At 38.9% G+C, this 14740-nt stretch overlaps 1 protein-coding gene across 2 annotated transcripts in view; it reads right to left on the bottom strand.

Moving 5' to 3' along the window:
* Window positions 1-14740, bottom strand: part of CFAP44 (cilia and flagella associated protein 44) — a 140813-nt gene that overhangs the window by 86637 nt on the left and 39436 nt on the right. For both annotated transcript variants that reach the window (XM_045902872.2, XM_064590201.1), the window contains 4 exons: window positions 12716-12925; window positions 11982-12092; window positions 7623-7784; window positions 2271-2498 (listed from right to left, as the gene is read on the bottom strand). In XM_045902872.2, the coding sequence (XP_045758828.1) occupies window positions 2271-2498; window positions 7623-7784; window positions 11982-12092; window positions 12716-12925 (711 nt within the window). The remainder of the gene's footprint in view (window positions 1-2270; window positions 2499-7622; window positions 7785-11981; window positions 12093-12715; window positions 12926-14740) is intronic.

Here is a 14740-nt window from a genome sequence, read left to right on the forward strand (position 1 = left end):
AAATGACTCCTTGATCCACAGGCTGCAAAATGGATGTTGTGCTAGCAGGCATGAAAACAACATTAATCTCATTGTACGTCTCCATCAGAGCTCTTGGGTGACCAGATGCATTGTCAATGAGCAGTAATATTTTGAAAGAATCTTTTTTCTAAGGAGTAGGTCTCAACGGTGGGCTTGAAATATTCAGTAAACCATGTTGTAAACTGATGCGCTGTCATCCAACTTTGTTGTTCCATTTATAGGGCACCGGCAGCATAGATTTAATATAATTCCTAAGGGTCAGGATTTTCAGAATGGTAAATGAGCATTGGCTTCAACTTAAGTCACCAGCTCCATTAGCCCCATATTCTTTGAAGCCAAGCATTTACTTTTCCTCTCTGAAAGTCCTAGAGGGCATTTTCTTCCGCAATAAGACTGTTTCATCTACAGTGAAAATCTCTTGCTCAGGGGCACCTGGGTGGCTCAGTCAGATAAGGGTCTGGCTTCGGCTCAGGTCATGATCCCAGTGTCCCAGGATCGAGCCCCCCATCCGGCTCCCTGCTCAGTGGGGAGTCTGCTTCTCCCTCTGCCTCTGCCGCTCTCCCTGCTCATTCTCTCACTCTCTCTCTCAAGTAAATAAAATCTTTTTTAAAAAATCTCTTGTTCAGTGTAGCCACTTTCATGAATTATCTGAGCTAGATCTTCTGGATAACTTGCTGCAGTTTCTACATCAGCACCTGCTGCTTCTGTGTTATGGAGACGGCTTCTTTCTGTCTTTTCTTAAACCTCATGAACCAATCTCTGCTAACTTCCAACTTTTCTTCTGCAGCTTCCTCACCTCTCTCAGCCTTCATAGAATTGAAGAGAATTAGGGGCTTGCTCTGGATTAAGCTTTGGCTTAAGGGAATGTTGTGGCTGGTTTAATCTTCTATCCAGATCACTGAGAATTTCTCCATATCAGCAATAAGCCTGTTTTTCTTTCTTAGTAATCATGTGTTCACTGGACTAGCACTTTTAATTTCCTTCAAGAACTTTTTCTTTGCATTCACAAGTTGGCCAACTGTTTGGCACAAGAGGCCTAGTTTCTGGCCTATCTTGGCTTTTGACATGCCTTCCTCACTGAACTTAATCATTTCTAGCTTTTGATTTAAAGTGAGAAGCATGTGACTCTTGCTTTCACTTGAACTGTTAGAAGCCATCATAGGGTTATTAATTGGCCTAATTTAAATATTGTTGTAACTCAGGGAATAGGAAGGCCCAAAGAGAGGGAGAGAGGCAAGGGAATGGCTGGTTAGTAGAACAGTCAAAACACACACCATATTTATCATTAAGTTTGTGGTCTTATATGGGTGCAGTTCATGGCTCCCCAAAACAATTACAATAGTAACAAAGATCAATGATCACAGATCATAACAACAAATAATAATGAGAGAGTTTAAAATACTGCAAGAATTACCAAAATGTGACACAAAAACATGAAGTGAGCCAATGTTGTTGGAAAAATGATGCCAATAAGCTTGCTCAACACAGGATTGCCACAAACCAATTTGTGACAATCACAGTATCTGTGAAGTGCAATAAAATAGGGTATGCCTGTATACTTTCATGTCAATTATTACTTTTTTGGTTAATGGAGCTGAAATTTGTGACAAATTTATAATGAAGGAAATCCTGCCTTGCAACTGATCAATGTCTTATGATAGGAGTAGAATATATAATTAGAGGATACAGTTGTCACAACATTGTGACAGTCCTTGGTGTCTGTTTCCCTGATACCCATTTTTTCTCTTCTTCCTTATTAGCCAAATCCCAATTTTGTTCAGGGTGGCAAGGTGACCATCTAAAAATAGCCATCTTCCCAGACTTCTACACGGCCAAACAGCATAGCTGCAAATAACAAAGTGCAAGCAAAAGCTTACAGGATAGTGTGGCCATTATTTTCAAAATGTTGATTAGTTTCAAAATTAAAAAAAAAAACAAAAAACACAAATCAACTGGAAGAACCTTTAGCCCCTTGCCCTTATATCTTTAATTCTTCTCCCCTTTGACCTCCTGGAACATGTATGATTGTTATAGGTGATAGCAGATATAATAAAAAGACATAAAAGAGATATTAAGATGATATAAAAACTATAATTCACATTCATTCACCAAAATTCACCCCTTCAATAGTAGTTAATAAATGGTCTTACCATAAGAGTTAGAAAGTGAGAATGTGCTGGAAAATCATGATCATAAACTATATTTGATTAGGGCCAAGATAAAAAATTATGTATTACATTATTACTCACCAAAGAAACCCAGAACTTCCCTGGCTCAGAGTAAAATCCACAGAGGATGCGACAGGGAGTTGATGGAATAAAGATTTCAGGTAATGGCCCCTCTTCTTCCTCTTCCTCCTCCTCTGCCTGGAATTCCTTTTCTCCATCTTCTCCCATCTCTGCTGCTAGCTGCTTCCTCCTTTTTTCCTTCTCCTTCAACTCCTTTAGTGTCTTTCTTTTTTCTATTTCTATGAATCGCTTTTGCAAGAGACATTAAGATATAAAAACAACTGTAAATCATTCATTCATTTACAGGAAGGGGATGACAAAATGGAAGGAAGATAGGGTCCTAGAAAAACACAGCTCTGATGTAAAATAATATCATTTAAAAATAATTATCAATTGGGGGATATATATTATCATTAACATTTTCAAATCATTTCTGCATTACCCCCTTCAATCCTAGTTTTATAGAAATCATTTTCTCATTTTTTTCCTAATAGAGAAGCTAAACACAGTTTCTTCCAGTCTATCACCATGAATTAGGTAGATCAAAATAACCCCTGAGGAAAGTTGTCCCTATTTTTAGTAATAACTATTAGACCCTCTGCGTCTTTCAGATGGTGATTTCAAAAGCCACCTAACACTGGCATCCCTACCTCCCATCTTTTACCTCTTTCTTTTTTATCCCCCAGAATTATCCTCCTAAATTATATGATCTCATCACATCAATCCCCTCCTCAAAATCTCACAGTGGGAGGGGTGACTGAACAGCTTCTGCACAACAAAAGAGAGATGGAGACACAGTAATGAAGGGAATCTCCATTCCCAAATGCTCTGAACTGCAGTGGAAATGGAGAGTACCAAGAGAGCAGGAACAGATTTGTCTGCCCTAGGACACAGAAAAAAAAGCCAAGTTTTAAAAGAGCAACTAGTAAAAGGTAAAAGATTTATACGATCTGAAGAGAAACCAGAATACGTCCAAAATCTATAAAGAACTTATCAAACTCAACACCCAAAGAACAAATAACCCAATCAAGAAATGGGCAGAAGGCATGAACAGATATTTCTCTAAAGGAGACACCCAAATGGCCAACAGACACATGAAAAAATGCTCAACTTCACTTGGCATCAGGGAAATACAAATCAAAACCATAATGAGATACCACTCACAACAGTCAGGATGGCTAAAATTAACAAGTCAAGAAATGACAGATGTTGGTGAGGATGCAGAGAAAAGGGGAACCCTCTTACACTGTCGGTGGGAATGCAAGCTAGTACAGCCATTCTGGAAAAACAGTATGAAGTTTCCTCAAAAAGTTGAAAATAGACCTAGCAATTGCACTACTGGGTATTTACCCCAAAGATACAAATGCAGTGATCTGAAGGAGCATCTGCACCCCAATATTTATAGCAGCAATGTCCACAATAGCCAAACTATGGAAACAGCCCAGATGTTCATCGACAGACGAATGGATAAAAAAGACATGGTGTATACACACACACACACACACACACACACAGACATGGTATGTGTATACACACACACACATACAATGGAATGTTACGCCGCCATCAAAAAATGAAATCTTGCCATTTGCAACAATGTGGATGGAACTAGAGGGTATTATGCTAAGCAAAATAAGTCAATCAGAGAAAGACAATTATCATATGATCTCATTCATATGTGGAATTTAAGAAACAAAACAGAGGATCATAGGGGAAGAGAGGAAACAATGAAACAAGATGAAACCAGAGAGGGAGACAAACCATAAGAGCCTCTTAATCATAGGAAACAAACTGAGGGTTACTGGAGGGGAGGAGTGTGGGGGGATGGGGTAACTGGGTGATGGACATTGGGGATGGTATCGTTATAATGAGCACTGGGTATAAGACTGATGAATCACAGAGCTGTACCCCTGAAACAAATAATACATTATATGTTAATTTTTAACTGTATTTAAATAAAAAAATATAGTATATAGTAGTATATAAAAGAACAAACCTTAGGAACCTGCCAAACTGCAAGGAGGTGCAGGAAATCTCTGCAGGTCAGAAGGGCTGGTGAGAACCATAGTTCATGCTCCCTCTCCACTGTGGCAATGTGAGTGGGGGGAGCAGGGTCTGGGCACCTTAACCAGCCTACCACATCAGTGAGCCCAAGGCACCTAGCCCCCACTAGCCCCAGCAATCTCACCAAGGAGGATCCAGGGAGGGATACACCAAGACACCCCTGGATTGTACTCACCACAGCTCCAGATGTTGCATCAAGGTGACACAGGTGTGAAGCATCCCTGAACACTCCAGGTCCATACCACTTTTGCCTCAGACAGCTTGCTAGGGCACCCCCAGAGTGTTCTGGGACCTCCTGGCTGTTGCCTGTTTTGGCCCCAGCTGTCCCACCAGGATGCCCCCTGTACAGAGCACAGCCCCCCCCCCCAACCCTGTCCCATTATCCCACAAGGGCAGCCCCCGTGCAGTATACCCAGGGACCCCCAGCTTGTACCCACTCCACCTTCAGTTGTCCTACCAGGGCACCCTCAGTGTGGAATGCTCTTAAAACACCCTGGCTTATACCCATTTCCACTTAAGCTGTCCTCTAGGATGTCTTCTACATGGAAAGCCCAGGAACCTCCCAGCTTATACCCACTTAGTATGTGCCTAGTATGTGCTTGGACACCCTGGCCTGTTCTGGCCTGGGCTTGTTGCCCCATCAGGCCACCCTCTGCAATGAACACCCCAGGACACTCCAACTTGCACTGACTTCAGCTTCAGCTGTTCTGCCAGGGCACCCTCTGCATATAGAGCCCCAGGGGCCTCCAAATCTGCACCCAGTTCAATTTTAGCTGTCCTACCAGGATGTTCACTGCACAAAGAGCCCTGGGACTCCCCTACTTGTACCCACTTCAGCTCCAGCCATCTCACCAGGTCAGCCACAGCATGGAATGCCCTGCAACCCCCAACCTACACCAGCTGCAGCTCCAGCCAGACAGAAGAAGTTGCCAAGTATACACAGGGGGGACCATACACAAGACCATTTCTTCAAATTTAGGAGAAGTAGCTGTTCCACCTATTCATAGAAACAAACATGAAAGTCAGGAAAAATGGGGAGACAGGAATACATTCCAAAACAAAGAATGAGACAAAACCTCCAAAAAACAACTAAATGAAAAGGAGATAAACAATATGCTTAATAAAGAGTTTAAAGCAATGATCATAAAGATGCTCACTTTGCTGGAGAAAAGAGTAAAAGAACTCAGTAGGCATTAAACAAAGAGATAGAAAATATAAAAAAAAAAGAATAAGAGATGAAGAATACAATAACTGAAGTGACGGGGAAAAAAACACTAGAGGAAATCAACAGATTAGTGGATGCAGAAGAATGGATCAGTGATCTGGAATATAGGGTAATGGAAGGCACCCAAACTGAACAGAAAAAAAAAAAAAATCAGGATAAGTTAAGAGATCTCTTAGACAACATCAAGCAAACAAACATTCACATTATAGGAGTTCCAGAAGGAGAAGAGAGAGAAAGGGGCAGAAAACTCATTTGAAGACATAATAGCTTAAAAACTTCACTAATCTGGGAAAAGAAACAGATCTCCAGGTTTAGGAAGCACAGAGAGTTCAAAACAAGATGAATCCATGACACATAATTATTAAAATGTCAAAGGTTAAAGATAAAGAGAGAATTGTAAAACTAGCAAGAAAGAAGCAAAAAGGTACGTACAAGGGAAACCCCATAAAGCTATCAGCCAGTTTTTCAGCAGAAACTTTGCAGGCCAGAAGGGAGTGGCATTATATATTCAAAGTGTTGAAAGGAAAAAACCTACAACCAAGAATACTCTACCTGCCAAAGTTATCATTCAGAATAAAAGGAGAAAGAGTTTCCCAGACAAAGAAAAATTAAAATTTATCATCACTAAATTGACCTTACAAAAATGTGAAAGGGATTTAAGTAGAAAAAAAGGCCATAATTAGAAGAAAATTATTAATTAAAAGATGCAAAATATGATAACATATACACAAAATATAAAAGGTACAGCATGGGGAATATAGTCAATGGTAATGTAATAGTGTTGTAAGGTGACAGGTGGTAGCTGCACTTGTGGTGAGCATAACATAACGTATAGACTTGTTGAATCACTGTGTTGTGCACCGGAAACTGATGTAACATTGTGTGTCAGCTATACTGAAATAATAAAAATTTCTTCAAAAAACAGGTGGAAAAAAAACAGAATAGGGAAAAAGAACTCACAGTGGATCTCAATGGTCTAGAATTAAATTGAAACATCTTGGCTGGCATTTAAGGAGCCCAAGTGTTGGTCACAGATTTCTGCCTCATCTCTCCTACACACTGCATCCCTCTGTCTCAACATTCCATTCTTCATTTTCTGAAAACACCAGAAATTCCTACAATTCTGCCTTCCCTCCAGATGTTATTCCAGCTCTTATTACCTTCCTCTCCTTTCTCATCCTCTCAAAATCCTTCTCGTTTTTTAAGTACTAAAAGTCCCCTCTATCTAATCATCTTTGATCCCCTCTTACCCCTCTATCAAACTTATATTTGTTTCACTTCAAGCCCTAAAATTATTTTCTTTGCACTGTGATTTTAATATCTGTTCACTACTGCCTTCTAATACAGTCAGCTGCTTCCTACCAGCTTATAAGCTCACTAGAGTCAGGGTAAATATCTTATTCTTCTTTGTATTTCATCAGCACTTTTATACAATGGAATATTACTCAGCCATAAAAAGAATGAAATCTTTACCATTTGAAATGATGTGGATGGAGCTAGAGTGTATTATACTAAGTGAAGTCAGTTAGAGAAAGACAAATACCATATGATTTCATTCATATATAAGGCTTAAGAAACAAAACACATGATCATAGGGGGAAAGAAGAGAGTGGCAAACAAAGAAACAGACCCTTTTTTTTTTTTTCCCCCCCAGAGAGGGCGTGCAGGGCAGAGGGAATGGGAGAGAGAATCTTAAGCAAGCTCCACACCCAGCATGGAGCCTGGCACGGGGCTCCATCTCACAACCCTGAGATCATGACCTGAGCTGAAATCAAGAGTTGGATGCCTAACTGACTGAGCCACCTGGGCACCAAGAAACAAACTCTTAACTATAGAGACCAAACTGATGGTGACCAGAGGGGAGGAGATGGGGGATGGGTTATATAGGTGATGGGGATTAAGGAGAGTACTTGTGATGAGCACCAGGTGATGTATGAAAGTGTTGAATTACTATATTGTACACCTGAAACTAATATTACACTGCATGTTAACTGGAATTTAAATAAAAACTTGAAAAAAAAAAAGATATTTTATATTCTAAGAAAAAACATATTAGAAGATAATGCTTCAAGAATATCTCATACCAGAATCTTAGATTTGACACTTGAGAAATGAAAATACTTTATGCGCATGTCTTTGATTTCATAGGAAACTACATCACGATTTTCCTCTTCCTCCTTTATGGTTGGAAATGGAGTTTCAAGAACATAGTCGTTCTCACAGATAATCAGTAAAGTACTCTCAGGCTGAAAAAGAAAGATTAACATATCATTCACATTTAGGCAAATGTATAGAAGCATAGTTCAAAAACATCATAAATCAGGAAAAATATAATTATGTGTACTAACCATTTTTGAAATCCTTAATTCCTCACTGTAGTAATAAGTCATCTTATTAATCACTATACACAATTATTACCTATTATATCATTAATAAGCTAAGTGTTAAAATTAGATTTAGATTGGTTTCCCTTATAGATGCCATAACACAGTTTCTGAGCCAAAAAATGCAGCTGTGAAATATATTAGCCCAAAGAGCAGAATATTAAAATTAGGACTGCCAAGGAAAACCTGCAGTGTGTGGATGGCATATCCAGTCTCAGCAGCCTTTGGTGGATCATTCTCTATCTGCCCGAGTTCATTAAATGTGGATGTTCCTCAGGTTTTTGCCCTCTTCCCTCTTCTCTCGCTCCACATAAACATTCCCTGGGAAATATTATAGCCAACCTAAGGCTTCATTACCACTCATGCACAATTAGATTCCAAATTGATTCATCTCTCTAGGCCAGACCACTCTCTTGATCTCCAAAAATCACATATTTAACCATGTCTGGGCAGTCTCCATCTTGATATTCTATAGACACATTATTCAAAATGTTTCTTCACTCAGTCATTTCATTCTGTAATTATTTATTATGTATCTACTATGTATTTGGCATTTTGTGGCATGCTAGGGGTAAAACTGTAAAAGAAAAATACAGCGCCTGGCACTATAGAGCTTACCTCCAAGAGAGCCTGTCATTTAACAAATCATATAAATAAGTGCAAATTATAACTGTGACAAATGCTTCAGAGGTGCTACAAGAGCAAAGGAGGCTGTGCAAGTTTCCTGAGAAGGTGGTATCTAAGCTTCAAGGTGAAGGGGGAGCAGAAGATAATTACACAATAGTTAGGGGAAGGTTTGAGGGAGTATGCTATACATGCAAATACCATGTGCAAATATCCTGTGGCATGTTTGGGCTTATAAGGAAGTTATGGGCTTGGATGGTAACACCCAGGTCAAGAGAACAGAGTGAGAAGAGAGACTGGGACAGAGCCTTAGGGAAACAATATTCAGTAACTGGGTGAGGAAGGCTGAAAAGGAACGGTAAGATGTAGAAGAGGGAACCAGGAGAGCATAATATCACAAAAGTCAAAGGGAGATGGTATTTCAAAGAGAAAGTAAGGGTCAACAGGATCAAAGGAGGTAAGAAGTCAAGAAAGATAAGAACTGAAAATGTTAAGGGGACATCACTGGTTTCTTTACAGGAGCTGACGTGGTAGAATGATGAGACTAGAAACTAGTTAAGAGCCCAGAGGAATAATCAATCCTCTTGGAAAAGTCAGGAGGAGAAAGATGGGGAAGTAACTAGAGGAGAACAGAAGGTCAAGGAATTTATTTTTTGTTCATAGGAGATACTTGAACATCTTTAAATACCAATGGAAATGATCCAGTAAACAGATGAGGTTAAATTTATGACAGAAAAAAGAAAATAAGTAGTATTAAATCTTGAAAAAAGTAGAAGAGAGTATAATCCAAAGGAGGAGGCAGAACTGGCCTCACATGGGAAGGGAGAGGGCATTCTCTATTATAAAAAAGGGAAGAAGGCAGGTGGATGCAGAGGTAATAGGATTTTATGTTGGGTAGTGGGAAGGTGAAGGATTCTTTTCCTCCTAAGGACAAATTGCCAACAGTTTGCATGAGACCTAGAAGCCAAACAGAAGGCTGTGTCCTAGAGCTTTAGGCATTCTTGAGGAGAGAAGACAAAAGCTGAAGTTCAAAGCTACAAAAACAATTAGGTATTGAGGGGACATGATCTCAGAGAAAAGGGAAATGCAGAAAAGTGAGCCTGACATTCTGCTAGGCCTTTGCCTTAAAGCATTTACATAACTCTAAAATGTGTGGGAACAGGGTTTGTTCATTTCCTCCAAATGGTCCCTTTCACTTCATTTTCATTTATTTGTATGCTACTTTTATGTATAGTATTATGCTTTTATCTAGGATATCAAAGAGGAAGCAGGGATATTTAGAATGCATAATGAAAAAAGTTTGGTGAACCAATGAAGGGCAGGGTAGTTAGAAGTAGGGAAGAGACTGGAATATTCTCAAGATTTTCTGGTTATAGCAACAGAGAGAACAGTGGTCCCAGAATAATGCAGGCAAAAGAACATGTCTTAGAGAAGCTCATGTGTTTCATTTAAACAGCTCAAAATTATCCCCAGAAATTCAAAAGACCACCAAATTCTGTTAATTCTACCTCCTACATAGCTCTTGTCCACAGTCTTTCATACCCTGGTCACATGTCTGGAACATAGCTGCCCAATAGATCCAATGCCTCTCATCTGCCTTCCCTGTAACTTCACACTGCTGCCCAAAGTGATCATGGTAGTGACTGTGGCAGGCAGAATGATTCTGTATGCACATGTGGTACACCCTTAGTGGAAACACAGATTATAAGGACAGAAGTTTAATGTATTCAGGAAGACAGGAGGTCTGATCATTGAGAACTGGCAGAAGTTAACAGTTATGGCTAGTTGGACAACTGAAGTATGCAGCATATCAGTTACACATGGTAATTTACCTTTTTTCTCCATCTTTATTGAACTATAACACTGTGTAAGTTAAAGTGTACTATGTGATGGTTTGATAATGCATACATTGTGAAATGAGGGCAATTTACTTTGACATTAGTAATTCCTAACTATAAGAAATATAAGCACTAATTGGCAGCACTGCCTGAAATAACTTTTGAATTATGTTGGGGGTTTTGGTCTCTTATGCCTATTTAGCTTATTTTGAAATAACTATTGATTCACAAGAAGTTGCCAAGATAGTATAGAAAGGAATCATGTATCCTTCACCCAGTTTCTCCCACGGGTTACCTCTTATGCAACAATATCAAAACCAGGAAATTGACATTAATATAGAACATGTGTATAATTCTATGTCATTTTACCACATGTGTAGATTCATGGAACCATTCACTGTAATCAGGATGCAAAACTATCCCATCACCATAAGGATCTTCCTCAAGATGCCCCTTCATAGTCACACCCACCGCCTTCCCACCCCCCATTTCTAACTTTTTTGGGTTTTTTACTTTGAATCTAGAGAAATGATTAAAGGATGCACATAATATCACCTGTTGTGTTCATGCTTTAACACACAGGTCCCTTTGAAGCTTTCATTTCCTTATCCTAAATCACCTGCACTTACCTTCTCTCCAACTACACATATCCTACCATTTCCTCAAGATTAAGGTAAAATAATACAAAATAACAACTTATGTTAACTTATCCCCTTCTTGATATTTCCCTGCTCTATATTCATAGTACATACTGTCTATCCTACTGAGATTTTAGTCACCAATTCCCTTGTGAAAACTTGTATTGTTCTGTGATAGTTATTTAACTTCTAAAATATGTACATTTTTTTCTCTTTCAGAAGAGATTGTCTTGTACTGCTTATTGAATCCATCAGTGCCTAGCAAAGATGAAAACAATGAGTATTTTTTTAAATGTTTTTCTATATACTATATTGTTATAGCACTTTTCTTTAGAAGAGTTCAAAGTAGATAATAGATGTTACTTCCATACAGTTCAATCAGTATTACCCTAGAACCCAGGACAGCACCTGGTTTAGACATTAAATCAACATTCAGATGATGGAGTTATCCTATGCTTAAACTTAGGGAAATTAGAGGCATTAAATAAGATCAGTAACCAATACTGAATCACCAGCTGTTGTTAGGAAAGAGTCAGTGGAAGATTCAAAGAGAAAAATCGAGGTGGAATGGGGGTAGAAGCAAAGAGATAAAGATGAGGGCAAGGACATTCAGACCTTAGATAGAACTGAACTTCCGAATGTCAAAAGGACTGATAGACCCAAGTCAACACATTCTGACACATGTATCTCAATAAAGTCACCAGGTTAAAGCAAAGCCTGATATAACCCAATGTTTTTGGGAAGGGAATCATGACCAACGATTTAGAGAATGGAAGAGAGAGGAGGTAACAGTGTGATGTGGGGCTCCCCAGTGATGCTCTATTAGCCAAGCATCCTCAGCCCCTCACTGCAGGACCCAGGAGGGGTGCTAATAATTCCACCTGCTATTCTCGATCTTCCAGATCACTTCATTATGCTGTAATTGAGATTTAAACATGAAGACAAATATAATTACTTACATGGGAGTTCGAAGACCATATTAACTGGCGAACAGGTCCAGGAGTAGTAATATATCCTATTGGCTTATAATCTTTTTCTACCTCAAAGAAGAAGACGGTCTGATCTTTACTCTAAGAAAAAGAGAAATACCCAACAAATATGGGGTTTTTTTTTAATCTTTTCCATAGAGTACAGAGTAGCACTTACTAGGTATAGTATACCCACTGTATATCTATATCCACAATAATCATATATCCCAGATTTTTCTGGGAAAATTCTTATTTCAAATATTTGCTTCATTTCCCCCATGAGAACAACTGACAAACCAAGTGTTCCAGAATATGTTTCCGAAAGAAATGATCACCATACCTGTACATTGGTTAACTCACAAAAAATTCCACAAAGCATATGCTCACTTATTAATGCATTAAAAAATGTACAAGGTTATTCTCTTCACTTATGGCAATCCTATATAAGAACATACCTATGTGATAAAATATTGGTTATACATAAAACATGATCATAACTCCCAGTTGAAAATTTCTATTCATTTAAAATAAACATTAGAACTCAATTTGTAAGAAAATTTTGAAATGTCATGCACAGACTATACTGAAAGAATATGAACATAGAGAAACAAACTATGGGTTTTTCTTTAAAATGTACATCAGCAAATACGTTATCATCGGGTAGGAAAATGAATAAGTTTAACCATGAAAGCTCAATAGGAAACAAAAGGAAATCTACCACTTACCCCTGTAGCTAGAATTTCTCCATCACGTTCATAAGCTAAAGCAGTGACACGAGCAGTATGGGGTTTGAAAACCTGTTTCAAATTAATATCTGCATCAGAAATTTTCTTCCGTCCTGCAAAAACTGTAAGCCCTTTGGGATCGTAAAGTTCAAGAATTCGAACCACCCCATCTTCAAATCCTACAATAATCTGTGCTCCAGTGTAGCTTACCTTAGAAAAAAATTAAATGCAACAAATCTGAAATTAGTTAAGAAAGTTGTACTACATAACATAACTCTGTATTTTATTTAGCCAAGTAATTTTTTTTATTATGTTCAGTTAGCCAGTGTATAGTACATCATTAGTTTTTGATGTACTGTTCAATGATTCATTAGTTAGCCAAGTAATTTAACATTGACTGCTCATTGGTAATTCCTTATACCACTTTCTGGTAACCTCCATCTATTCTAGGATAGTTCCTTATCACTGCTGATGATGAGACAGGTAAGCAATGGCAATTCAAACACTGAAGAAGCAAACACTGGTGTAGTGGAAAGCCATTGAAAGGTTTTTAGTTGGGAGTTTGTGTACATGTGTGCTCGCGTGCACGCACGCATGCACGCGTGCATGTGTGTGTGGAAAGAGAGGGTGATATGATCAGATTTGCTATTTCGGAAAAATCATCTTAGCTGCATTGTGCAAAACAGAACTGAGATGGCCTAGAGAGGGTGCAGGGAGACCTTTGTGGAGACTTTTAAAGACATGGCTGCCTTACTCCAGGAGAGTGACTGTGGTCAATTAGTCTGAGGTGGTATCATGGACAGGAGGGATACAGGCATAGTTTAGAGAGAGTGATAATGGCCCTGTTTGGTCATGACTGAATAAAGGGGAGAAGGGCAGAGGGAGGTGTCAAGGATGACTGAGACATTTATGGAGATAGGAAACTGTGAAAGGGAGCCAAGTGTCTGTGTGGTTTGTTGTTGCTATTATCATTATGGAGGGGGACTGGTTGGAGGCCAGCAGAGTATCATGAATCTAGTCTTAGGTTGGGTTTGAGGGTCCCTGGAGATCTCAAAATGAGGATGACACATAGTCTGCAGCTCAGAGGAGAAGTCTGGGCTAGAGAAAGAAATCTAGCAGTGTCCAAATATACTAAATCTGCTGTCTTGGGAGGCATTCAGGAGAAAGGCAAGAGCCCTGATATTCTTTAGAGCAGAGTGATCATCGCTAAGGCAAGGTAGTTATGAGAGTCTTGGTAATAAAAAAACTGTACCCCATCCAACTCCAGTTGAAGGTTGTTCATTCAATAAATATTTGTTATGTGTCTAAATGTACTGTAGAGGCACTAGAGGCTCAAAGAAAAATAAAGTGTAGTTGTCACCCATGAAAAACTGTTATGAAGCAGAAGCCACATGAAGAGGCTATTAGGTAGGCACTCCTATTGACATCCGAGCTTAGCCCAGCCTTCAACCCAGGTGCCAGACTGATGATAAAGAAGCCTTTACATGATTCCAGGCCCCAGATATGAAGCAGAGACAATCCACTGCTGTTGTCACCTGTCTGATTTCCCAATCCAGAGAGCATATGAGCAAAATAAAATGACTGCTGTTTTATGCCACTACATTTTGTAGTAGTTCATTACATAGCAATGGATAACTAGGACAACTCCCTATCTCTGCCTAATTTTTTTTCCATAGGTCTTATCATTACCTAACATATCACATATGTTACTTATTTTTCTTTATTGTCCATTCTGCCTCCTCCCACTAAAGTGTAAGATGCATGAGGGCAAGTATTTTTGTCTTTCTGCTCATCACCATATTCCCAGAAGCTAGAACAAGACCCAGCACATTGCAGGCATGCTGGAAATATAAATAGAAGGAATGAAATCACATTCAGATAGAGGATAGATACACATAGTTGAGTAATTATTTTGTAACATGAAATGATTACTAACTTGCAAGTGGCATAAAAAATAGATTTTTATTAAAACAGGACCAAAACCACAAAAGCAAGGTCATATGATTTCTATCACATTCTGAGTGA

This window comes from Mirounga angustirostris, unplaced genomic scaffold, assembly GCF_029215605.1.
Source record: "Mirounga angustirostris isolate CCGP_5_RB_7025 unplaced genomic scaffold, mMirAng1.0.hap1 SCAF_1, whole genome shotgun sequence".
Taxonomy (NCBI): Eukaryota; Metazoa; Chordata; class Mammalia; order Carnivora; family Phocidae; genus Mirounga; species Mirounga angustirostris.